This window comes from Balearica regulorum, chromosome 1, assembly GCF_011004875.1.
Source record: "Balearica regulorum gibbericeps isolate bBalReg1 chromosome 1, bBalReg1.pri, whole genome shotgun sequence".
Lineage (NCBI taxonomy): Eukaryota > Metazoa > Chordata > Aves > Gruiformes > Gruidae > Balearica > Balearica regulorum.
This window is the reverse complement of record NC_046184.1, coordinates 150,846,653-150,873,815: the sequence shown is the minus strand read 5'-3', so window position 1 is coordinate 150,873,815 and position 27,163 is coordinate 150,846,653. Positions and strand designations below refer to the sequence as shown.

Sequence of the window (27,163 nt, the reverse complement as noted above, 5' to 3'; positions counted from 1 at the left end):
GAAAGTTGCAGATAGCACAGTGATGAACAGCTGGATCTCATAAATAGTCAAAGAGCCAAAATTATACAGGTAATTGATGGGGACTATTGTGATCTTTTAGGGAGAGACATCTTGCAAGGCCAGCTGCACCGAGGTGCAACATTAGGCCAAGATTACCTAGGTGACAGTATCAGAAATACGAGTTTGGGTAGTGTGCTGGTTTTGGCTGGGATAGAATTAATTTTCTTCATAGTAGCTCGTATGGTGCTGTGTTTTGAATTTGTGACAATTTGTTGATGCACAGGAATGTTTTAGCCATTGCTGAGCAGTGCTTACACAGAGCCAAGGTCTTTTATGTTTCTCATGCTGCCCTGCCAGCAAGGAGGCTGGTGGTGCACAAGGAGTTGGGAGGGGACACAGCTGGGACAGCTGACCCCAAATGACCACAGGGATGTCCCAGACCATATGACGTCAAGCTCAGCATACAAAGCTGGGGGAAGAAGAAGGGGAGACTTTCAGAGTCGTGGCATTTGTCCTCCCAAGTACTCCTCATGCGTGATGGAGCCCTGCTTTCCTGGAGATGGCTGAACCCCTGCCTGCTGATGGGAAGCGGTGAATGAATTCCTTGTCTTGCTTTGCTTGTGTGCACGGCTTTTGCTTTACCTATTAAACTGGCTCTATCTCAGTCCATGAGTTTTCTCACTGTTACCTTTCTGATTCTCTCCCTTTGTACTGGGGGGTGGGAGGTGAGAGTGAGCAAGCAGCTGTGTGGGCCTGAGCTGCCTGTGGCGGTTAAACCACAACAGGTACACATGTAGCAAAACTCAGGCCAATGAGGAAAAAGCAATTAGGGATAGGTTGGTTGTCTGGCAGGCAACCAGGAAAGAGAAAAGAAGGATAATAAGAAGCATCAAGAAACAGAAAAAATGTTACTAGATATGCAAATGATGTAATCAGGGTTAATTGGTGGTATGCATCAGGCAGCCCTGTGGTTGATCACCCATCACAGCTGAAGCAGGACAATAAACCAAATCTGTTCTTCTGCCACAGTGTGTCTGCTTCAAGGGTAAGGAAGGCGAGCATAGCTAGTACAATGCCACGTAAATCATAATAGAACAAAAAAAAGAGAAAAGAAACCAGTAAAAAAAGTAGTGATAAATATCAGATTTTCATATTTATTTTGCCTTTGATCCCAAATACTGTAAACTATGCTTTTTTCCTGGTGCAATTAATTTTTTTTTTTTGAGAAAGAATGTGTTTTCAAGCAAGCTGGTCTTATACTCTTCCCCACGCATTTAATACAACTCTTGCTGACAGTCTATTACAGTTCCATTGACCTGTTCTGCCTGACTTCTGAGATTCCTTTTAGCTCCTTCCTGGGGTTGGCTGGCTCCACATTTCTAGATACACTTTCAAAAGAATTCAGCAATGTTCTTCTAAACCTAAAACTCTCCACAAAAGACAGAGCTACACCGATTCACAAGTTCCTCCAATTGTGGCAGCATTTTCAAACATTTGTAGTGAATTAATGCAACTGCTCCCTGCTACAATCTTCCAGTTAGAATTTCCTTAGTTAACTGAACAACAGATAACACTATTTCTCTACCCATTGCCAGTTTTCAATGCTTAAGCTAACGGAAGACACCTGACTTAAGAGAGTTGCAGTATTTGTTAATGCAGCTAGCTACTTAAAAGAAAAGAAAACAAACAAAAGACGCCCCCCCCCCAAAACAAAATTCCAAACCCCACTCTGTTTCTTCATTCATATTATAAAGTTACCTGGCAACCAGTTGCATAAAAGGTTGATTTTTCTTTTTTAAATGTATGTTAGTATTGCATCAAGTATGTCTGGACCTCCTAAACTAATTCTAAAAGAGTTACTCATACTTACACGAAAAATTAAATCCCCAAATTAATACATTTTCCTGATTATTGTATTTCTGAACTGAATAAAATACATTTACTAGAAAGTTTTTTAAATTACATATTATACTTCACAGAGTTGTAAAAATATTTAAAATTTGGTATTTATTACCTGTTTCCACATATATAGCTGTGTTTTGAACTGTGTCAGTTTCAGAGCAATTCATAGTCTTTTCTTCTATTTCTATACCACTTGAATCACAAAAAGAATCTTGCTCATCAAAACTAAAAAAATACAAGAAAGCAATAATTTGACATTACTCAGTCCCTTTCTAAAATACTACATAGAGCACTGAGAGAAGTTTGTATAAAAATGTAAACATTGCTCAATCTAAGATTTTTATATTTGACTGATAACAAATAGCAGAGTTAAATAATTTTGATGGATGGCATTATTACTGACAAGATTTTAACCACAGCAATTAGTAATGCTGCCAACTTAAAAGTAATAACAATAACTAGAATTTTCATTCTGTAAAGCATATGTATGCAGCAGGCAACACCAACACTTTTTCTCTCACCACCAAGCACCACATTCCAGGAAAGCTAAAAGTACAAACACCCTTTTTTCTTTTTTTTTCATATTTGGTGTGAAGTAGCCCTGAAAAGAGATTTCTTGGCTTTCAGAATCAAATTATCTCTAAATAAACTTAAAGCTGTTCATCAGTCTTAGCTACTTGCTTTCCTCCTAGTTCAGTTTATATCATCCCTGTATCCCATTAGCAATTCCAACATAGAGAGATTAAAAAGTGAGCGAGACAATACTCCTCATTCACATTATTATATATGCAACCCCAAGCACAACTATAGGCTGGGCAAGGAATGGATTGAAAGCAGCACCGAGGAGAAGGACTTGAGGGTATTGATTGATGAGAAGCTCAACATGAGCCGGCAGTGTGCACTTGCAGCCCAGAAAGCCAACCGTGTCCTGGGCTGCATCAAAAGAAGTGTGACCAGCAGGTCGAGGGAGGTGATCCTGCCCCTCTGCTCCGCTCTTGTGAGACCCCACCTGGAGTACTGCGTCCAGCTCTGGGGGCCCCAGTACAGGAGAGACATGGAGCTGTTGGAGAGAGTCCAGAGGAGGGCCACGAAGCCGATCAGAGGGCTGGAGCACCTCTCCTATGAGGACAGGCTGAGAGAGTTGGGGTTGTTCAGCCTGGAGAAGAGAAGGCTCCGGGGAGACCTTATAGCAGCCTTCCAGTACCTGAAGGGGCCTACAGGAAAGCTGGAGAGGGACTGTTTATCAGGGAGTGTAGTGACAGGACAAGGGGTAATGGGTTCAAGCTGAAGGAGGGTCGATTTAGACTACATGTTAGGAAGAAATTCTTCACTGTGAGGGTGCTGAGGCACTGGAACAGGTTGCCCAGAGAGGTTGTGGATGCCCCATCCCTGGAAGTGTTTAAGGCCAGGTTGGATGGGGCTTTGGGCAATGTGGTCTAGTGGAGGGTGTCCCTGCCCATGGCAGGGGGGTTGGAACTAGATGGTCTTTAAGGTCCCTTCCCACCCAAACCATTCTATGATTTCATACATCAGCCACAAACAGTTCTTTACTTCACAAGAAAACAAGAATCTTAAAACAACTTCTGGATCTGTGCAATCCAAATGTATTGTCTACTCATGGTTTATCTGGATTATGAGAGATAATGAATGATAAAGGAGAGCTGAAGAGAAAAACACTTCTTACCAATCCCAGTCTTTAAAATTTTGTAGGAAATCACTAGAAGATCTGATGCTGTTCTCTCTTCCACTTTCTGTAAATTCTGACTCTAATGAACATTTGGATAAAGAAATAGTTGTATTTTCCAGTGAGCTGTCCATGTCACCTGGAAGATACAAAATAATTTTATTTTGCATTTGAGAAACTGACATTAAGAAAACAACATGGGCTTATTAGAAATGCTCGCCATGTAATCATGTATGTTTAAGAACGAAAAAACGCAGCCTGACAAATGAATGAAGAATTGTAACAGTTTAAACTACAGGAACAATTATTTAGTTTTCAAAGAAGATTTGTCTTTCTGAAGTTGTACAGCTTGCCTTCATATACTAATTTTTTGATAACCAAACTGTCCACATGCACAAGCAACATGTTTCTCAAGAAGCCCAAAGACATTCTAAATATTAAATGTATATGTATATTTAAATTAAAGCCAAATGTATGCATTATGAGGTGGACTGGTACCAACTACTTCAAGCAGGACTTAAACACAAACAGGTTGGGAACCATTGTTCTGAAGTATCCTTTGCGCTCTTCATGTGAATGTTAACATTCCCAGGCTGGCTCCCAGATATCACAAACCCCTGATCAAGAATGTCTACCTATATAAAATAAGAAAATACCTACTTAAAATAGATTTAGGAATGATACAGTTTAAGTATATATTTTCCCTGAAAAAGACATCAAAGTGCCATTGTTTGGTCTTACCTTTGTATACTAGGGAGTTTCCACTCTTATATTCGGTATATAATGCTCCTGAAAGGCAGTCCTACAAGAAAGAACAAAACCACTGTAACATAGTCAGAATTTTCAGGGATATGTACGTTACTACTTATTTGTTTAACAGTTACAACGCCTTGTGACAGAATTTACTACAAACTACCGACTTTGAAAAGGGAAGTGTTTTTTTAATATATAAATGTAAATGGCTCTCATATTAATATAGAGGCAAGCATATTCCCCACAGTATAATAATGAAATAGTCATAGTGTTATATGTTAAAATATTTGAGAGACTACAAGTTGCTACGAAGACAGTGACATAAAATAAGGGCAGAAAAGTAGGATTAGGTAATTGTGGAAATGGCGCCATCTATCTTCGTATCTAGGCTTTTTACGTCAAAGTTTCCTGCTCTACTTTTTCCTACTAACTTGTAACTACATTATAAAAAAAAAAAAAAAAAAGAACGACAGAAGTGTTAGGCTACAAGCAAAATCAATTAAATATATATTAGAAAAGATCAGACTCAAAGCAGCTCTCATGATATTAGTTGTGCTTTACCCCATCTCTCTGCTATGCTCTCAATGAAGTGACCAACTCCTGCATTTTCTTGTACTTAAACGCTGCTTTTTAATGAAATAGCAAAAAGCACAAACAAATCTAGAATTTCTTTCCTGGCAAGCATTGCACTTTTTTAAAAGATAACTTTTGAAATTATTTTTCTTTAAAGAATAGTTCTGTAATTCAAAGCAGAATATTCCTCAAGAGATACACAGCATCTAGAGCACCACAAAATGCTACCTGAGTTGCAAATCCTTCTGGAGGAACTAAGGGCAGATACATCCAGATTTTAGCTGCTAAAGAACTCAAACCTTCACCTAATATTTGGGACAATTCCTGATCCTAAAATGGCAAGTCACACTTCCTCGGAAAAAAAAGGATGGTTTCTGTATTAATTTGGTGATTCCCAGGACTAACTTGATCTCCCAATCCAACTGTGTGTCTAGCCCAAATCCAGCTTTTAATCTCTCTCAATCTTTGGCTGCTAACGTGAAATTTTACAACACATGACATCCCTTGCAGCACAAGTTTGAACACTTAAGGTCTGTTAGGCCCTGGGCACACTGGAGGCATTAGACCCATGGAATACAGATGCAAGAAAGGAACCGCAAAAATTTGTCTCAGTGAAAGACAAACAGACCAGACAAAATAAAAGTGCCTAGCCAGTGAGTATTCCTTCTACAAAGCATCAAAGATTTTTGAAACACTGGCTGGGGGTGGGGGGGCATGTCTTTGCTGCTGGATTTTTAGACAGACCAGTTTCCTAATCCACTGTGCAGACCAATAAATGCTTATGTCAGCACAAGTAATGGAAACAGAGGAATCACAATCCAGTTCCTTAATTCATATTGGTGCAAAGAACCTGGCAGTCTCTGGTGTAAAATAGTATTGCTTTACCTCAGCAAGGGAATGATACCCATCCTAATTTACTGTCTGGTCATTGTGGCAGTCTCTATGGGTTTGATTCTCCTCTGGTTGACTAGATATGGAAAAATTTCCTGCTCCCTGAAATCAGAGCTAATCACTAGGCTTTGCAAAAAACCACAAACCCTTCCAACACATTCTAAATAAGGCTAGCAATTACCATAGCAAAATAAGATATGAATGAGTTATCCTATTTTATACATGCCTAGTATACTATTTCTGAGAGGATTCACATATTATCTTGCCCAACTGGCAGGCACCAGAAGGTTTAGGGAAAAACTAAGTGCCAAGCCGCTCAGACTGTTTTGGGAACGTATAAAATTTGGAACTGCAATTTCCTAGGAAATTTCAAGTACAGACAAGGATGACTCTTCAGCACTTCCACTATAACGCAGTAAGAGCAGAGGGACAGGGGTAGGATTGCAAAGAACACTTTACGCATGAACTCCTAAAGTCTGTTTAAGTCCCTCTTTCGGCTCTCACACGACGCGCGCAGGTAACACCACCGTCTTTACAACGAACCCCGACGGAGGGGACACAGACGCCCCCCTCCCGCCCCTCCCAGCACCTCAGGGACTGGGCGAGGAGAAACGGCTTTCCTCCTCCTCCCCCACGCCACTCGCCTCCCTCCCCTGGCGCGTATCCCCCCCCCCCCCCCAGCCCTCCCGTCTCACCCCCGCCGGCCCACTCCAGTAGCGCCGCTGCAGACCCTCGGGGGAGCGGCTGAGGCCGGGGCCCGCCATGGCGCACCGCCGCGCTGCTCGCGCTCGGAGAAACCGCCACCCCCCGCAGGCGCGGGAAGCCGCGCGGGAACAGGCGGGCGCGCGGCGGCGCGCAGGCGCGTCTGCTCCCCCATGGCGGCGGGAACGCGGAGCTCCTGCCGCCGAAGGGGCCAGGGGGCGGGCAGAGGCTCCCCCGCCACACGGCCGCCCCTGCCTGCCGGTGCTTCCCGCCCCATAAACCCCAGCGACGACTGTTCCGCCCCGACGGGACACTGGTTCCTGCGGCTCCGGCCTCCCCCTCGTGCCTGTGGAGCGGACCTAAGCCCCAGCTTCCCACAGCAAGCCAGAGCAGGTGTGGTTTAGTGTTGTGCAGTCTAGTGCTTCGGGAGGAGCTTTAGGGAAGAAGTACTCCTGTTATCCTTTTAAAAATACCAAAAAAGAGTTTAAAGCTGAATGTTAAGGTACATATTTCCAACCTGGAGATCATAATGCCAAATTGGTTACCTTAAAAAAAGATCCTAGATAACATCTAGGAATGTAGAAGTTTAAAAAACTTCTAAGAAGTAGAAGTTTAAAAAATGCCCACATTTATTCATGCATTTTCACTACCAAGAGACAAAAGTTTTAAAAGATAAAAACTGCAGTAATTCAGTTGTGCAGTGAGGTCAGAAAAGTCTGACATAGGAAACGAAGCTAATGAACACAGTGACAGCAGTAGCAGTGGGTTATACTACAGCATTTAAAGTAAGTAATTTTTTTTAACTAAACTAATTTAGAAATATTCTATGTATGTAAAAAAACTTGGTGCACTTCTCTGGAAACACATCACTCAAAAGATTTAAGAACTATTCTCTTTCAAATGCTGAAGTGCTATTCGGAGACTTTGGGCAGTGCAAACCAGCATCTACCTGCTAGCCCCCTGAGCTTGCTTCCTGCACTCCAAAAGAGGAAGTTCCAAAGGCCTTCCGGTTTACTGACCAGCATTTAGCATCTACAATTTCCATATTCAAAATAGATTTATGACAGCAAGAAAACAAGTTATGCAAGTTTGGTTTTGGGTTTTTGTGGTTTGTTTTTTTTTTAAAACAAATCACAGGGCAAGGTATTTATTTTAACAAGACTAAGATTTAATATTTAAAATTTGACATTTAATACAAATATGTCAGGATAACACAAATACACCTGAAATATGCCAGTGTCTGAACTTTTTAACATGCAAAAAATCAATTAGAACACATAAAAAACCCAACTATAAGCTGTAATTTTACATTTATACATCAGAAGTGTCCATTTTAAGAAGTTGAAATAATTAGTCAACATCTAAATAGTGATTTATACTGCTAGAACATCTGTATACTCAAAGCAATAATTCTATATTTGCCCACAGTCTGTAATGACAATTCTTCCATTTACTAGCCCTTTAGGAGAACCAAAGGATTCAATCTTTTTCACAACATCCATTCCATCTTTTACAAACCCAAATACCACATGCTTGAAGTCCAGGTGTTCTGCCTTTTTAAGTGTTATGAAGAACTGAGAATTATTCGTATCCCTGCCCTTATTTGCCATTGACAACAATCCAGGACCAGTGTGTTTCACTTCAAAATTCTCATCTTCAAATGCTGTTCCATAAATTGACCGTCCACCTGTTCCATCATGGTTAGTTATATCACCTCCCTTAAAAAAAAACCCAAACAAACACAGCATTAACTTACAAGTCCCAAAACATAAGCTGACAGCACAATTATATTCCCTTTCAACAATGAAAATTATGCTTTGGAAGAACTCAGTTTTCACAAGTAACACATTTACTTCGATATAAGGCATCCCAGCTTCCACAGCTTTGTTCATGGTAATGGGAGCAGTAGTGGAAAGTTTATCCTGTGTTTATTCTGAACACGGCATTTTATCTTCCTGCTCCATATGGTGATCATTCCTCTAGGCCTGTCTTTCCCATGGCGTGCTTCCTGCAGCACTTGGCCCCAAAAGCCAGGACCTCCCATTGAAGGCCTGTCCTTGCTTAGTCCCTGCAGACACAGAACTAACCACCTCAAAAAGCTTAAGGTACCAATGATCAGTAATTTCTCACTTCTGTGTGGGCAGCAGCTTTTGCCATGTTACTGTTTGTTTAGGAGAGCAGCGACTGCTAGCAAGCAGTGTCTTTTTGTCTTTCTGCAAGGCAGCAAGCTTCTGGTTCCTGATTATTTGACTATACACATAAAGGTGACAGCATAGGTTCTCATATCTTTGAAGGAAAGCCTTAATTCTTATTGAAAAGCTTCTCACTGTACCTGGAGAAAGTTTAGGCCAAGCACAGCAAACTTAGAATATGCTAATTTCACGTAAAATCATAGAATGGTTTGGGTTGGAAGGGACCTCAAAGACCATCTAGTTCCAACCCCCCTGCCATGGGCAGGGACACCCTCCACTAGACCAGGTTGCCCAAAGCCCCATCCAGCCTGGCCTTGAACACTGCCAGGGAGGGGGCATCCACAGCTTCTCTGGAAAACCCGTTCCAGTGTCTCACCACCCTCATCCTAAAATATTTCTTTATATCCAATCTAAACCTACCCTCTTGGAGTTTAAAACCATTACCCCTTCTCCTATCACTACAGGCCCTGGTAAAAAGTCTTCCTCCATCTTTCTTGTAAGCTTCTTTTGTGTATTGAAAGGCAACAATCAGGTCTCCCCAGAGCCTTCTCCAGGCTGAACAACCCCAATACATGCTAAAAGCTCACTTTTTGTCAGAGTATGCACGGTGCATGTTTTAATAAAGTCTGCTCCTTACAGGATGCAGAATACCCTGAAACAAGCTTAAGCCCTAAATGAACAATGCTGCTTTCCTTATTGGAAAGGCACGAAGTTTTAACACAAGAGCCATAAAGGGCATACTTCAGACACAGGCAATACCTAATCAAGAGACTGGGTAATTTTTTATTCTGGTGACAAGTCATTCATATAATACTGTCTGAGTTTGTAGAAGGTTATGCCTCATCTTCAGGGACGTAGTGACATGCAGGAGCATTAGTGTAGCGTAAGGAAGTTGGTTCACTCTGTTACGAGTCACTACAACTCATTGAATTATTGATGAGAATTTCAGGAAAGGAAGAGAATCTAAGCTATGATCAATCTCCTAAGCCTTCAGCATTTATGAAGAACTTGCTAGTGTTACCGAACACACTCAGAGGTTTGAGACCAACACTGTCTACATGGGGGTCCAGACAGACTGCAGGCTGATGATACTCTTGGTGAAAAATTTCGTATTTTAAGGAACAGGACACTGCATGATAAGGAGACCTAGAAGACTTCTTTTAGTTGGAAGCTTGAGCATCAAAAATACTTGGAATATCAGTTTTAAAGTGCACGTTATCCGAAATACAAAGTGTACTTTAAGATGTAAAAGAAGCCTGGAAAGCGTTCTGCCTGAAAAGCAGGTGAGCATATGGAAGTTACTCCCTGTAGAGGGAGAAGGCTTAAATAGTAGTTTTGGGAACCCCTACTTTCCTTGGTGTTCCTGTTCAGCAGCAGGCCCCTTGTCCATTGTAAGAGGAGATAGAGATCTCCATTTTTTTCTTCACACTAACAACATGGCAGCACTAGGTAACAAGAAAGCATCAGGCAGCCGGAATATAGGTAAAAAGCATTTGGCTTAGGGCAGCACATGCTGCTTGCATTTCTCATCTCCTTGTAGGGAAAGGGCACATGAGAGTATTTTGCACATTGGATTCATGCTGCCAACAAGAACATGCTATCCTGTATAAGTGATTTTTTCAATATGCATCTCATTCTCTCAGTGAAGAGTCTTTCTGTTATGCTTACCTGACACACAAAGTCAGTGACTATTCTGTGAAAGCTGGAGTTCTTGAATCCAAATCCTTTCTCTCCTGTGCACAGGGCCCTGAAATTTTCAGCAGTTCGAGGGACAATATTTGAAAACAGCTCCATGGTTATGTGTCCTAGAGGTTCGTCATCAGCAGAAACCTCAAAATACACAATGGGGTTGGTGTCCTTTGACAGTCCTGCTGCCAGAGATAAGTGTCCCTTCTGTAGTTCTGACAGGCTTAGCTGGCATTCTTCAAACCTCTTCTTGAAAGAATTAGCCAATTCTTGGCTTTTAAATCTGACTGCAAGTTGTTCTACTTTTACTTCACCATCTGAAAATAAATCCAAGAACAGGTTTCTTTAGCTGTATTCAGTATGGTCAAAAATGAATAGCTTTTGTCTTACATAATCTCCAGGGAAAAACCATGCCACAGAAGCTACAGACGACCTAGAAAAAAAACCTGAAAAAACCAAACTCACCAGCATAATCTGTGGCTGTCCAAATTAAAGCATTGTTTGATGCATCAGAGGGCACTAAGTTCATTTCTTTGGTGATGACATGGTTTGCACAGACTTTCAGAACTTGGTCCCTTCTCATGAGGACTCTATAGTATTTCTTCTGTGTATGGAAGAGGATCTTTATCTCTCCAACACCACGCTCCTTCCACTGAGTAGCACCTCTGTCCCATCTGTAAAGTTTTGCCCTCTCTTTGAAGAGAATTTCTTCATCTTCTTCTCCAGATTTTACTTCCACCTAAAAAACCAGTACAGTAGAGTACCTGTGATTTCCCAGAGAGGTACCGTCACCAATGATATTAAATATTACATACATTTATGATGATACTGACATATTACAATGGAAAATTATTCAGTATGTTTCTTTCTCCAGCATCATATTCTTCACACACCAAAATGAGTAAAACATCTAGCCTTTTCAGAATTTGAGACCCCAAATTCCACTGTTCGAGATTAATTATAGAACTGCAATACTACTTTGCCATGCTGAATATGGGTTTTGGTGGGTGGGTGTGGGTTTTTGTGTTTGGGTTGTTTTTTGTTTGTTTGGTGAGGTTTTTGTGTTTGGGTTGGGCTTTTTTTTTTTTTTTTTTTTGTTCTGTTCTGGCAAGTTTCCCAGTAAGGTTTCAGATTTGCTGAATGATGTGCAGACTGAGAAGTGAAGATCTAGTACTATAACCATTCCAGGTGTTACCTTTTCAACATTGTTGAAGAACTTGCTATGTGCATTTGAACCAAATAAACACCAAGTATAACAATTTGAGGCCTGACAGCTGTAGCTCCTCCTCACTTTATGTATGCATATTACCAGCCTCTAACCTCTTCGAGTAAACACATCTTCCCAAGATAAGGAACACTTGACAGAACTGGAGAAATACACAACAACTATTTGTAGAGGTAGAAATAAAACTGAAGAGAATGGAAGAAAGCAAGCCATAGATGTCATAACATGACACACAGATGAGCAAAGGCATGCAAAATTTTGAAGGTGGCTGAAGGCACATTACGATCTACATAGATTTGCTGTTCAAATTGAAGGACACTGCATACTGTTTATTTGTGGTCTATATGCCTTGCTTAATTATACTAAGCAATAATTATATTATTTATACGAAAGCCAGACAATATGACTATAACATCAGAAAAGTTTGAAGTCATTATTAGGCACACTAAGGCTAAATACCAAATCAAGACATGAACAACTACGTGGAAGCCTCACTCAATAACGTTCTCCTACTTCTTGCAAAACAATTTATTTTCAAACTAACAAAAGTAGTTCCTTTAGCCTTCAGGTGAGGTTAATTGTACATCTTTATTGCTTAGTGATTCTAGAAATATGTTGCCTAGCATGTTGGCATGGCTTTCACAGAACTGAATCTACAAGTTATTGATACAAAGCCATAGCTGAGCTGTACCAGCACTCATAGTTATTCAGTTCCCCCCCCTTGTTTTTCAAGTGTACTATGATGTTTTAGATTTTACAAGTTACATGTACAAATTTGCATACTGATCAACACTCAGTCAAGGTATAATGAAATTAACTTTGAAGATTTTAACTGATGCACCAGACACTTCCCTAGTGTTAAGCTGTACTAGGATTTACAACAGCAGGTGTTTCTACATAGGCAGCGCAAGAAATACAGAACAAAGCACACAACACAGAAAGCACAGTTAGTTAAGCAAAGCGTTTTTTAAATACTTGCTGTGTTAACAGACATGTTTATCTTAATGTTGGTTTAGATTCCAGAAGTCCCCTTACCTCTGGTAAGGACACAATTGGCTCAAAGTGGATATCATCATTATGTACCACCTCATCATCACTACCACCTTCATCTTCATCTGCTTTACGGGCTGTCTCTCCAAACACAGCTGCTCCAGTATTTGCCCATTTGAAGTTTTTATCTACAAATAAGAGTGTTACATTTTGAACTTTGTCAGGAAGAAAAAAGCTACACAAAAACTTGCAAAAAAACCTGTTAACTGATCAACGAATAGAAATGTTGTGCACAAAAGTTGTATTGTATGAACCAGAAGTCCAGCGGAGTGTCTCACCTTTTGAGCCAAAAGCAAAGTCTCCAGAGTTTTTGGAAGCCAGATCTGCAAATGACAAGCCTGCAGTATTGCCGAAACCAAAGGAGATGATTCTGTTTTCTATCAAATAGAAAGGGAAAGTCAAAGTTTTTTCTCTGCCTTTCTTAAAGAAAAGGCCTTTAAAGTTATATAGTCACAAGAATAAACTGGAGAAGTCTCTACAGTATTTTTACCTTCCAATAAATTTGAAGTTTGCATGACACTTGTCATAAATACAGTCATTTATTATGGTTTAAAAAAGGGCTCAAGACTGTGTTAGTTTCAGCATGCTACTTCTGTGCAGATCCACAGAGCTCTAATAAGTGTTCACGCAGTATTTAACAGTGAACTAATGAGAAAAAGTACATCGTATATAAATTACATGGACACTAGCATTGCTCTGTAGTAGTGCCACTTGAACATACCAGAATTTGCTGTATATTCTAATGCCCCATCACATTTTTATTAGATTGGTATTCATGCTTCTAATTCAGTATTGGTAGTACTTCTCTCCAAGGCAACTACATTAGATAAACTAATCTACAGAAAAGCAGACTTACTTTCCTACAAAAAAACCCCAGAACATACCCCTGACCTTACCTTGTGTTGATTCTGTACAGTCCAAATCACTTTTCTTAGTTGACAAGTCTACAGGTTTGTCATCAGTTCCTGATAAAGGCTGAGATACACGCACAGTTTCCGTAGTGGAATCTGGTTCTTCATTTTCGGTAGCTGACTGGACAAATACTGTCGCCTCACTGGTTGATGGAGTAGGTACTTCTTCCTTACTGGTACAGACTAAGTCAGTAGAGCTTGTAACCTCATTCTCCTGAGATTAATAAAAAAGTAAAGTAATAAGCAAATAAGCTAGAAGAGCCTAGTATCCAAACCACCTCCCTCAGGAAACTAGTAGTCATTGGGGGGGGGGGAAACAGAGAAAAATTGTTGTTGTAAGCTTTCCAAACTTTTTCATTACACTTAACACACATAGGATAGGACATTAACTTGACAAGGGACTGAAGTATCTTTATTAAAGTAGTATGCTTTCAAGAAGAATACTATTACTTTCTGAAATCAATTAGTCCTTATACATATACGTACACATTAGGAGTGATATTACTAGCCAAAGCAATTTATGAGAACAGCTGTACCTCCTTTCTCTTCCCAAGGAATTAAGCTTCCATTTCAGTGTTGACAAAGGACTTGAGGCACAGCCACAAAAGAGTCAAAAAGTTTTTCTCCACTGGATGTTTTAGTTCTCACAACGTGAAAACGATGTAAAGTCTCACATGTATAGGAAGTAAGCGTACAAGCTTAATGACAAAAAGTTTAGTAAAGATTTAGTTCTTACTTTAGTTTCTTGAATTTTAACTTCTGTCTGAAGGTCTTCTGGACTGTCATCCTCAGTATCACCGCTGCCGCCACAGACAGATGTAGGAGGAACCTGCGGAATTTCTGCTTTAGCCTTCTCAGGAGTTGTTTTCTTTTCCCAAGCAGTAACACATTCTCTTTCATTGTTGCATTCACTTTTTCCTATAGTGCCTACTGCAAAGAAAAAAAAAAAAAAAGAGTGGAAAACAGCTAGGAAGGCAGCTAAATACTGAAGTACTTTTTGGCACCTACATTATAAAATAACCTCATGATAGCCAGAGCAACTTGAAATAAGACTTCAAGAGTTTTTCAAATAGCATTACTACTTAAACAGCAGAAGCAAACACTAATTTAAGTCCACCCAGGGTGACTATAATCGGAAGTTCATCATATTTGGTTTTCTATTGCTATCAGGAAATTTCCATGCAGTGATGAAGAGTTCAGTCTTGCAGCTGCCACTGCTGCTAGCTTCCTTCAACATTTGCTCCTATTTCAGATGGCTCAATATATACCACTGCTTTCCAGCACATATCCTCAAAACCCCCTAAATTTCACTTCTAGAAGTATCTGCACAGATTTTCAGTTATGCCACACTGCAGTCCAAGGCACAGCCAAAGTAGACCTAAACATAAGCAACAAATTCAATCTTCTACACCTGTATTGTTAGTATACAGATCAAATATCTTTTTTAATTGAACAATATTAACTCATAAGCTTAATTTAAATTGATTATCTGCAGAAGTAACAAGTATTCACAAATATAGATAACTTTTGTCTTGTACAGTATCATGCCAAGCTGAATTCTTCATATTCAGAAGGGGCTCAAGGTAGGAAGACACTTTGATGTACTTTTTTTAAAAGCTACCTGAAATGCACATTTCTCATTCAGGTACCACTTCACTGCTAACTAACATTTCAACATACTGAGCTTAAAACTGTATTTTGAGTTGCAGCTTTTCTACTCACAGCATCAGTGCTTCTAAAAACTTTCTCAGGAAACAAAGTTAATCTCAGTACCCAAGTCTCCTTCAGATTTAGAGCTTATGTTTCAGTATATACGAAAGTTTAAGTATTGTGTTTTAAGACATACCTTTTACAGGATCTTGCAATTTCTTTTTCTCTTCTGAATCACTGGGATACAGTCTTCCATTAAGTTTCTTAACAGCTGTTTCATAGTCTTCATCTTAAATACAGGAAACAAGCATAAGTTCTCAGGCATCCTCTAAGAACAGAGGAGTCTGCTAAGCCTTTCAGACTCATGAGCCTGGCAAGCGTGCATAGTTTTTACTTCTGTTTTAAGAGTTCCACAGGTCAGCGAGTAAGCTCTCAATTCCTATTTTGCATACAGTGGGCTACTGACACTTTTCTCAGCCTAGATTGTTACAGACTCATGGCACAGGCTTTGTTTTCAGAAAGCACACTGCTTATTGAATGATTTTATTAAAAATACCACTAAACAGAATTGGAAAGGGAGACTGAAAATCTTTTATAAAAAAACATAGCAAGCTCAGATATTTGTGGGAGGGGGCTTGTCTTCTCCCATTTTCTGTTGAATAAAATGCTTCAGAATTTCCATTTAACATACTTGCTGATGAATAAGTTAAGAGTAATTTAGTTGCATGCAATAAGGTTTGATATAAAATATTTCCAGGTTTAGTGTTCGGAATTTGCTTTGGAAAGAAAAATAAGCCATTAGTCCAGCATTTAGAGAACCTAAGCATGTTCCCTTTTGATAAAGGCTGCCTTGTACTTGTCTCTAAAAATAGTTTGAGCAAGAAATGAGACTAGGCTCAAGTATCCAATCATTTAGTCTTACCTAACCAACTGCATCAGTAATAATGGGTGTCAACACCCATAAGACCCCAACACAAATTCCCTTTAGTCATTCTTAGACTTTCATTGTACTATTCTGTTTTGAAGATCTGAGTGTACATCTTTGTCCATAAGGAAGATGATAGGATTATTTCCCATCAGCCCAAACAAAAATATTCAAATATCTAATGGTTCCGATAGTACTTGTAGAATATCTTGAGTTGGAAGGGACCCATAAGGATCATTGAGTCCAACTCCCTGCTCCTCACAGGACTGCCTAAAACTAAACCCATATGACTAAGAGCATTGCCCAGATGCTCCTTGAACTCTGACAGGCTTGGTGCCATGACCACTGCCCTGGGGAGCCTGTTCCAGTGACCGACCACTCTCTCTGTGAAGAGCCTTTTCCTAAGTGTCCAACCTGAACTTCCCCTGATGCAGATTCATTCCATTTCGTTGTGTCCTATTGCTGTTCACCAGAGAGAGGAGGTGAACCTCTCTGCTGCCCACCTTGAGGAGGGTGTAGACTGTGATGAGGTCACCCCTCAGCTTTCTCTTCTCCAAGCTGAACAAACCAAGTGACCTCAGCCGCTCCTCCTAAGTCTGGCCCTTGAGGCCTTTCATCATATCTTAGTCACCCTCCACTGGACACACTCTAATAGTTTGATGTCCTTCTTACACTGAGGTGCCCAAAACTGCACACAGTACTCCAGGTGGGGCCACACCAATATGGTGTATTACACCCCTTCCCCACAGAAAGTGAACACAAAGATCAACTTTGGCACTCCTTACCATCATCCTCGTCACTCACATATCCAGGCTTATTCTTGTAACAGAAAAATGTTGAAGGTAGCTTGAGAAATCCAGCGAGAGCTCTCTGTTCAGGGGTAGGTGTTAACTCATAAACTATTATAACATCATCAGATTGAAGATCTTCTGACGTCGTCTTCTCAGCTTTTTGAGCAGAAATTGAACAAACAATGAAAACAAAATAATTTCAGAACAGGGAACAACATTAAGCCCTCATTGCCATTATTACAGAACTGAATTAATTCTAAGGCAGTTAGAAAATGTGTAGACTTCAGATGTATTTCTATTGATCCCCAGGAAACAACAAATCAAAGTTACAGGATACTAGGACAGAGCATCCAGTTAAAATTCAAGAAATTTTAACCTGCATGTCCAACTACATCCTGTTGTATTGGCTTTGGTATTCAAGTATCAGAACAGAAACAAGCCTGCATCTTTATATTGTTATAAGGATTATTTAAGTCCCCATGTCTAACAAAATACTACTATGGAGAAGATGGATATAGGTGTTATCTAGAGGTAGAAGGGCAAACTTCAGGCCAGAAAAAAGTGAAGTTGTCTACAGCAACATGTCCTATTGCATTGCTTAAAAGTGCTTTAAATTCTAGAAAATATTTGAAATCATTTCTATTCAGTTGCTGTTAGATTACCTATGGTAAATCTGAGCTTTTTATTACCTAATCTCAATTTACCATAATAGCTGTTCCTGCAACTTTTATTGTTATGAAAGTAAAGTAATTTTTAGTTCCATCTTGTTGAACAGTAAAAAAATAAATATTGCTATCAGCCTGCTTAACATTTCTAGGAAGGACAAATACCACTATCAGTTTTATTATATAGCTTTTTCTCCTCTCTCCTTCAACATTAAGTTGTCCATTCCACTTGTATTGAAAAAAAACAGTGTATAATTAAAGGTTAAAGCTGAAAGCACAGCCTAGAGTAAACTGCAGAAAAACATACAACAAGCAGACAGATTTGGAAACAAAGATTTGAGTTGATTATGAGAGAATGGAAGTAAAGAGGGAGGATGTACCAGTTTAAGTATCATGTATTGCTTGTTTGGGGTTTTGTTTGTTTGGGTTGTGCTTTAGTGTTGTTTTGAGAGAAGGAGTTTGGGGGTAAAGGTGTGAGAAACAAATTTCTTAACTATTTGTAAGAATTGCCCCATGAACACATCAATATCCATACACTGGCTTTTTCTAGGAACAGTTTGATTGCTTTACTAAGTCAACCTATTTGTTAACATTCTCCAGGTTTGAGTTAAACTAGTCAGCAGAATTTGAAGGGTGCTCTCAAAAGCTCACTGTTCTTTTCACCAGAAATTATTTGATAAGTTTGTGGCACAGCGTAGTCAGTGGGAACATAAATCTTTAGCTAGGAACCAGACTACTACTCAGTTCCTCCGGAACACTAATTTTCCTACTCATGCTTTAGTCTTACAGCCATTAAAGGTTACAGCAAAAACCAGCTTTCCTTAGGATTAGAGAATTTTCAAAAACGTATCTTAGTGAATGCTTCCAAAGTCAGTCAGGTAGATGGTAAAAGTGAGAGCTTCCTTTAATCTGAGCAGTATAAAGCCAGCCAGAAGACCCTGGCCACAGATTATATAGTCCATCACATTCAACAGATAGCATTCCCAAAGAACTATCATGCAGTCTCTTTCAGTAGCCTTTGCGCAAAGTAGCTCAGTAAGAGAAATACATTAAAAAGTCATTTTGGATTGATCCATAGGTGAAGTTCTCCATTACGCTGATCTATCAAACACTGGATTAAGATTCTAGTGTTCCAAACATCCACTCAAAGTGACAAAAGGGTTCAACAACAAAGATTAAGATTACAACGTGTATTTGCGCTCAGAATATTAAGACTGAGCAAGATGTTCACTGGTTTAGTTAAGTCAGTTTCTACTCACCCTCCCCACTTACTCAGCTTAAATGTATCTTCACAGGCAGCTATGAAAACCAAGAGCCATGCATACATACAATATATTCTTAAAAGACTGTTGTTTTTTTGATAATAGAACTTTCTACTGGGGGGAGGGGAGGGAAATCCACACAGAACATTGTTAGTATATGGAAAGAAGAAAATAAAGAACAATTCCATGCACAAGAGTTCTTTTCACTGGTGCGTTACATTTTTGCTTTTGTTTCAACTGACATTAAGACCAGGTAAGCCTAAATATCTAGCTAGTCACCATACTGATTTTTTTTTCTTTCCTCATGCATATATCAGTGACTATCTTCCAGATAAGAGAAAAGCACCAGAGTTTAAACCTTAATGCATATAACTGATACAGTAACATGCAACTGACGTAACTCTGATTCAGACTTGTAAAGCACTAATAAAAAGCTCACAACCTGACCTGAGAAAAACTTAAGTACTTTTGCATGGAGGTGCAGAACTACTATGAGGTTAAATTGCTTTTAGAATGTTGCTCTAGCACAACTCAGAAGCTGCTCCCCAAAAGATGTTCCCCATGAGAAAGCCTCAGATTATATTTTCATTGGGTAGGCTTGAAAATGTAATTTAGAAAGGACTTCTCAAAGTCATTTGCTATTGAGTCAGAGCTCAAAACAAAGCCACCAAAAAGCTACACTAAGGACAATTATCAACTGTAAATAAATCATTAAGTATATAATCATATCCTAGTTATCAGAAAAGTAGAAGTGAAGAACAGTCTGAAATAGCAGAAAGGCATAGTTTGTTTGTTTGGTTTTTTTAAACCACATGCACACCCTCACACACCCCCAATATAAGAACAAGATCAATTTGAGGTAGTAAAAATTCTTGCATGTATGCATTGGCACAGAATGCTTAATCACTTCACATTATGGACATCAAATGATGAAAATAAAACTGAATTGTTAACAAAGTCCATGCACAGGGATGCCTAAAAACACAGAACAGTTGACTTTAGATTATATACACAGAACATGAGTTCAGCATTTAAATAAGAATGGCTTCTTTAGAAATGTAATTTTGGGGAAATGGTGTTTGTTTAAAAATGTCAAAATGTCATTCCAATGTAAGACACTGACATTAGAAGACTGTCTTGTGCAGACTAGAATAAAAAATTGCTTTTTAAAATTAAAACACTGTCAAACTATGTAAGTTGAGTATGCTTACAGCAAGCATACTTGCAAAGAAGCACTATTAGTAACATCATATAATGACATATAATCAAACTATAAGCTGTAAGTTTTGGTTACAGGTTCTGAATGTAAACAAACTGGTTACTTAGCAAAAGTTTTCTGACCAGCCAAGATGGACTTCATATTATATATGAAATATATACACATAAGCAATAGCTAAGGGAGTTGGTGCTCTCATTTCTGTGTGCTCCTTGTTTTTAAAAGTGCAATAGTTAACAAGTTTAATTCAGTTTCCTCATTATCAATATTTCCAATGGAGAGGCTAAATACATTCGAGCATTTTACTGGATAACCTGTCTTGAGATGTTCAAGCATATTTCATTAAAGTGGAAGACCTCAGGTACTAAAAGATGTATTCCCTAAAAACAACAGAACAACTGAATTTCTGCAGAGAAGGGGAATTTTAGAGATCCAGTGTGCATGTTCAGTAAAACTGACAGAGAAGTGCAAGGCAGATGCCCTCAGAAAACAAGGCAAACAGAAGCCAAAAGCTTAGAGAGGGCCATTGTGCTAGCTCATATTAACATACTAAGGGCTAGAGACATTCTCCAATAGGACAAATACAGTAGTCAGACACGCAATTTTAAGTACTCTTCTTCAGCATGCATGTTAATCATAAGGATTATCAAGCCAACTGCTTTGCCGCAGTTGAGTTACTGTTCATGCTTCCTAAAGTGTTTTTATCACACATTCAGTGCAGTATGTAAATACCTTTACTATCAGGTTGCAAGGAAGATGTGCTTGTCCAAAAGGCCATTGGATTAGATTTAAAAAGGCTAAAATTAAATCCTAAAAAAATAAATTGTTCGGATATAAGTGTTTACCTGGAATTTTAAAAGGGTAAAACAGACTTATCTATGTTGTGGAAGCATTTCATAGTCATATTTCACAGTAGGAAATTTCATCTGTTAATTCTACACAAGCTTATTCAACCCATGTGAATAGACGGCAGCTATCATCATCTGCCATGCCACTTTAGTTAATAAACAGTATGTCTTCATAATTCTGAGACTAGTATGTAAATTAAAAAACTATTATCTGATTAAACCGTCTTGCACTGATGGGAAGCAGCACACGAAGCCTTCAAAAAGAAGTACTCTACCATTAAAATGCTAGTAAATCCCATTCTTCTCACAAAGACACTCCAGCACATTATAGCGGTCATGTCGCAGCCACAACTTCTGCAAGCACATCTTTTTCAGTGTGAGAAACTGTGAAACTGAGGATGTAATCACATGATCTCTTTTCAGGCTAACACCTGGTGTTATTTAAGCTACATATCTGAAATTGCAGAGGCAAATAATTAAGACTTCAAACAAACGTACAGAGAGTAGTTTTAGAATACCCATCCGTTCAGTCATGGGGATAATTTGAATTTTAGCTGAAGCATACATTTGCTGTTCCCAAACTTCACCACTCAGAGCAAAGGTCCAGGTATATACACACACTACCAATCCAGCCACCTATTTAAGTCTCAAAAAATGAATCCACAGCTCCTTCTTTAAACACTTAAGCCAAGATTCAGGTACAGCATTTCAGAGTTACAGCTCCTACCTGAAATCCCCTTCCTCACCAATCAACAAAACTCCATCCTGCATCACACACTTTCATTTTTATGTGAAAATAATTATGACTTAAAATTCACTCTTTTAGTTGAAACTCTCAAGAACTTGTGAAGATGGGGGTATCCCCATTAGAACTGGAGGAAACTACATACTATTGAAACAACACAGAGTAATGAATAGCATAGAGATGACTGCTTAATAAGTTGCCTAGTTGAATAAATTACTACTTCAATTGACACTCACCTTTTTCCAGAATTCTAAATGAGAAGTTAGAGGGTCCATCTTGTGTTGAAGTAGGCAAGTTGTCTACTTTGCTGTCTAGAGGCTTCTGAGGAGCACTAGAGCTTTTTGGTGGTTCAGAGACTTCCAGATCTTTCTGTACTGTGTTCCGAGACATTGGAATATGGTCTTCACTCTTTCTTGGAGGATTAAAGCTGAAGCCAAAGAGAGAACTAGTGGCTGAAGTATTTCCAAATGTGAATGTCTTTGACTTTCCATTGCTGAAAATGCTCTTAACAGATTCAGATCCAAATACAAACTTTGGAGGAGAAACCACTGTTTTTGTTGGCGTTTCAGAAGTGTTTGACACCTCTGTGACTTCTACAGTTACATCAGAAGTATCATCACCATGGCTGAGGTCAGTTCTTTCTCTGGTAGTTTCTTCTAGTACAGCTACTGCATTTTTACCACATGGAGATTCCTTCGGCGTATTAGCCCGAGAAGAAAGAGGTGTTATCAGTGTGTCTCTCTCTTGAGCACGCTTTGCTTCATCAAAAATCTGCTTAAATGAGTCCGCAACATCCTGCAGCTTGAATCGCACAGCTAGAAGTTCTACTTTCCTTTCGCCATCTGCAAAGTCACATGCAGTCCATACCCACGCTCTATCGGATCCTTTCATTTGTTGTATATTCATATCTGGTGTTATTCTATGATTGGCACAGAGTTTTAGTACCTGATCCCTTCTCATTACTATACGCACTTGTTTGTTGTCGTAGTTCTGTAGTATCTTTATATCCCCAATACCTCTCTCCTTCCACTGATTAGCATCTTTGTCATATCTGTAGAGCTTAGCTCTGTGACTGAAGACAACTTGCTCGTTTTCCTCACCACTGGTCACTTCCACAAGGTCAGGCAGAGGCACCACAGGTTCAAAGTACTGCCCATCTCTCTCTTCTTCCTGAGTAATGTCAGAGTCTTCATCTGTGCCTACTGATGTTCTACTCTGGTTCTGTTTGGAAGGAGATTTGGATGGGCTCAAGGCAGATTTAAAGCTGAAACTAAAGCCCGTGGTAGACTCTCCAAACCTAAACAGATTTTTTCTTACAGGACTACTTGCAAGAGGTGATGCATACACAGAACTACTTACACTATCATCCAATGCTTCTTCACGCAAGTCATAGTTATCCCACTCCAGAGTAGGCCCAGTACTTTCCGCATGTGGCTTTATAACCAGATCAGAAGTACTGCTGGCACAAACAGAGTTTACGTTTTCCTCTTCTGAGAGTTTAGTTTTGTCATCTGTCAGAAATGTTTTGAGATCTTTTAAGCCACACTTCATTTCTTCTGCTTTCTGTATAAGTTGAGCTGTCCTACCGGTATCAACAAGCTTATGAGGTGTCTGCAGTGGTATATCTAGTAGTAGTCTCTGACATTCTTCAAACTTCTGCTTGAACTCCTCAGCCTGCTCTGGTGTCTTGAATTTTGCTGCCAGTTGTTCCAACTTTGCCTTATCATCAGAGAAGTCACTGGCCACCCACATCCATGCTTTGTCTGAGCCAGACAGTGGTTTCAAGTTCATCGTTGTTGTTATATAGTGATTTGCACACACCTTCAGTATCTGCTCACGCCGCATTAATATTCTTACTTTGCCATTAACTTCATTTTTAAGAATCTTCAGGTTGCCCACTCCACGTTCTTTCCACTGGCTTGTTTCTGGATCAAACCTGAACAGCTTTACTCTTTGGGAGTATAACACTTTCTCATCTTCCTCTCCTGTAAATGGTTCTACTTTTTCAGGCATCTGAACTATAGGTTCAAAATGGATATCATCACTATCCTCTGTCTTATACACATCATCATCCTTCTCACCAAGGTCAGCAGAAGTGTTTGCTTTGTGATCCATTTTAGAAGCCTGCGAAGAAAACAGCTTTTTATCTGCATCTGAAAAGCCTTTGAAGTTAGGGTCTTTTTTGCCAAACTGAAAGCTTTCCCTCTGAGCATTTTTTGCAAGCTCGGCAAAAGTAAAAGTGCTGCTATTTTGTCCAAAAACAAAGTCACCTTTCTCCTTGTTTGCTGTTTCTTGAAATTGGAATGTAATTCCACTATCTGAAGGAAGTTCCTTTTTGTCCTTTTCATCAATGCTTTTTAAGAAGCCAGTTGTACACTCTTTGGATGGCTCATCTTTCTTTGTGGTATTTTTACTAGACTCCTGTATCCCAAATTTAAATCCATCTGGAGGCACTGGCATTGAAAAGCTAAATCCTTCCTTTGCAGGCTTAGCTTCAGTATCAAAAGGAATCTGAAATGTAAATGACCGTGTCTTGCCTTGCTCACCATGACCAAACTCACACTTAAAGCCTGTTCTCAACTGTCCTCCATCACGTTCAGATAACTGACTTTTCAAGCCAAAAGCAGGAGTTGATGAAGCATCACCAGCAGCCTTACTAGATGGATTTGGTGTTTGGCAGGCTACACAGGCTGGTGAAGAACCTTCATTCCTCACAAAACAAGTATTACAATCCCACTGCCCTTCCTTTTTAGTAAAAAGCCCTTCAAATCCATTTTTCTGTGGCTTATTTGCATCAGCAGTGGAACCAAACCTGGGAGCAGGGGATGCCTGAACAGTAGGTACAGGCACACTTGGTTGACTTTGCGAGCTAGGATTCTGACAAGAACGACAGTTCGCATCTTTTGCTTCATTTTGGATTAGGTGTACAGAGCAGTCCCACTGACCTTCTTTTTTAGAAAAAGCAGTTCCCAAGTCATTTTGACTAGCCTTTGGAGCAATTGCTTGGCCAGTTTTCAAAGAAGTTTGTTGACCAGATACCTCTGTATTAGTTTTGTTTGGTTGCTGGCAGGCACCACACTTGGAGGCAGTGGGTTCGTTTCTTACTAAACAGACGCTGCAGTCCCATTGACCTTCCTTTTTAGCAAAAGCAGATCCAAAGTCGTCCTGCACAGTGTTACCACTGGCTTTGCAACTTGCAGCAGACTCAGTTAATGGGGTGCCATGTGTTTCCCACATATCTGGATTTGGACTTTGACACGATACACAATTCTTTGCAGTTGCTTCATTTGGAACTAAACATACTTTACACTCCCATTTATCCTTCTTCAAGAGATGCTGCCCAAACCCATCAGAAGAATAGGTTTGCGGGGCTTGCTTTCCAAATGAAAAAGATGTAGGCTCAGATGCAGTTGATTGAGCTGGAAGGCTGCCTTTACTATCAGGTTCACTGCTCACCCCATCTTTTGGAAACTGAAATCCAAAGTTCAGGGTCCCAGAACCGGATCTGCTAGGCTCCTTGATGTCCTGATTTGTTGTTTCTCTTGCAGTCCCACTATTCTGAGTCACGGATGTGTCAACATTTGATCCCAAGGTTTTCAAAATATTCTGACACTCCTCAAATTTACTTTTGAAAAGCATTGCTTCCTCAGGTGTTTTAAATCTAATTGCAAGCTGTTCTGGTTTTGGCAACTCATCTGCATAATCTAAAGCATGCCATACAAATGACCTATCTGATCCAGCATTTGGAGTTAATTTCATATCAGTATTTATGTAGTGATTTGCACAGATTTTCAGCACTTGGTCCCGTCTCATTAAAAGACGAAATTTGCCAGATACTTTATGTTTCAGTATTTTCACATTTCCAATACCCCTTTCTTTCCATTCTTTAGATTCTACATCAAAACGAAAGAGCTTGGCTCTGTTGCAGAAGAATTCTTCCTCATCTTCCTCACCAGTCTTTACTTCAATCTTGTCAGGGAGCGGCACCACAGGATCAAAATGAGGACCATCATCATCCTCATCTCCACCATGGGTGCTTCCTCCCTCTGTTTCATGACTTTTATTGGCCAAATCCGAATTTGAAGTCATAAAACCAGACTTGCTTGGTTCTTGGACACTAAACATATCGCTTTTCTCAAAACCCAGGTTTTTGTGTGCATTTTGTTCCATGGTTTCTCTAAAAGAGATGCCTGGAAGATGTTTATTGCTAAAATTTAAGACATTTTTTTGACTATTTGTGTGATCATTAACTGTTCTTTGTTCCACATATCTATCATCCTGTAAAGATTTATCAGATGTCAGAAGACCCAAGAGGCTTTCGCTACTATTAAAAGCTGCATTAGCCGGCTGTGTTGCAACTTGAAGAGAAGAAAAGGTGAAGTCTCCATCATTAGACTTGAAGTTAGTGTTGAATTTAAAAGGTGTTGGCTGACTTGACTGTGCTGGTGTTGGCAGAGATGTTTTTGATCCTTCTGCTGTTCCTGACTGTCCGAATTTAGATTTCGAAGATTCTATTGCTTTTGATTCTGCTACGAAATAGCCTGGTCCAGGCAATGGTGGATTTGTGCTTGCCTGCGGAACACTGTAATTGCAGTAATCATCACCCCTATGAGGAGAAATGAGTCTAGTAGCAGGAGAATCAAAACGCAGAGATGTGCTATATATTTCTTGGGAAAACATACAAGCGGAAGTGTTTTGCAGAGGTGGTGTATGCATTGGTTGTTGATAAGCATATATATGTTGCTGAGGTGTAAGTCTGTTCATGCCATAGAGAGGAGCCTAAAAGCAAAAGCAGAAAACAATTGCTTTTCTTATTATGGTAACTGACAACAAAGTCTTGCTGTGCTGAAGCCCACATAACATGTACTCTTAAAAGCAGGGCATACTTTCATACAAGTTTAAATCTATACTAATTTTAACTTAAACTGATTAGTTTAAATCTTGAAGGGCATCTGAAAACAGGCACGGAGAAAGGGGGCACAAGATGAATGGGTTGGGTGTTTTTTAATGAAAAAGGCCTTGCAAACCCCATTCTCTTTTGGGATGCTACTTTGGGGGGAAAAGAAAGTGCTATTGCACATACGCTGTAGCAGCCATATACTAACTATTACAGACATATTATAGAATCATAGAATGGTTTGGGTTGGAAGGGACCTCAAAGACCATCTAGTTCCAACCCCCCTGCCATGGGCAGGGACACCCTCCACTAGACCAGGTTGCCCAAAGCCCCATCCAACCTGGCCTTGAACACTTCCAGGGATGGGGCATCCACAGCTTCTCTGGGCAACCTGTGCCAGTGCCTCACCACCCTCACAGTAAAGAATTTATTCTTAACATCTAATCTAAATCTACCTTCCTTCAGCTTAAAACCATTACCCCTTCTCCCATCACTACATGCCCTCGTAAAGATTTCCGGACCGCGAGCGTGTATTGCCAGCTCATGTTGAGCTTATCAACTGACAATTATGCTGGCTTTTTCTCCTAAACCCCAC

The 27,163-nt window shown here is 39.7% G+C and overlaps 2 protein-coding genes across 6 annotated transcripts in view; both read right to left on the bottom strand.

Annotated features, from left to right (window-relative positions):
- Positions 1-6,663, bottom strand: part of CCDC138 (coiled-coil domain containing 138) — a 38,973-nt gene extending 32,310 nt beyond the window's left edge. Inside the window, exons 1-4 of one of the 2 annotated variants that reach the window (XM_075739270.1) lie at positions 6,499-6,663; positions 4,328-4,388; positions 3,587-3,725; positions 2,015-2,127 (exon numbers count right to left, since the gene is read on the bottom strand). In XM_075739270.1, coding sequence (XP_075595385.1) covers positions 2,015-2,127; positions 3,587-3,725; positions 4,328-4,388; positions 6,499-6,567 — 382 coding nt within the window. In that variant the 5' untranslated portion in view covers positions 6,568-6,663. Of the gene's footprint in view, positions 1-2,014; positions 2,128-3,586; positions 3,726-4,327; positions 4,389-6,498 lie in introns of those variants that run through there. The other variant, XM_075739253.1, reaches the window with a different exon arrangement.
- Positions 6,664-7,651: 988 nt separating this feature from the next.
- The window catches only part of RGPD4 (RANBP2 like and GRIP domain containing 4), a 34,222-nt gene continuing 14,710 nt past the window's right edge, over positions 7,652-27,163 (bottom strand). For 2 of the 4 annotated variants that reach the window (XM_075739148.1, XM_075739151.1), the window contains exons 20-30: positions 21,908-26,450; positions 20,811-20,888; positions 16,930-17,091; positions 15,416-15,508; positions 14,306-14,499; positions 13,555-13,783; positions 12,937-13,035; positions 12,644-12,786; positions 10,849-11,122; positions 10,366-10,700; positions 7,652-8,223 (exon numbers count right to left, since the gene is read on the bottom strand). In XM_075739148.1, the coding sequence (XP_075595263.1) occupies positions 7,918-8,223; positions 10,366-10,700; positions 10,849-11,122; positions 12,644-12,786; positions 12,937-13,035; positions 13,555-13,783; positions 14,306-14,499; positions 15,416-15,508; positions 16,930-17,091; positions 20,811-20,888; positions 21,908-26,450 (6,456 nt within the window). In that variant the 3' untranslated portion in view covers positions 7,652-7,917. The remainder of the gene's footprint in view (positions 8,224-10,365; positions 10,701-10,848; positions 11,123-12,643; positions 12,787-12,936; positions 13,036-13,554; positions 13,784-14,305; positions 14,500-15,415; positions 15,509-16,929; positions 17,092-20,810; positions 20,889-21,907; positions 26,451-27,163) is intronic. The other 2 variants (XM_075739150.1, XM_075739152.1) reach the window with 2 other exon arrangements.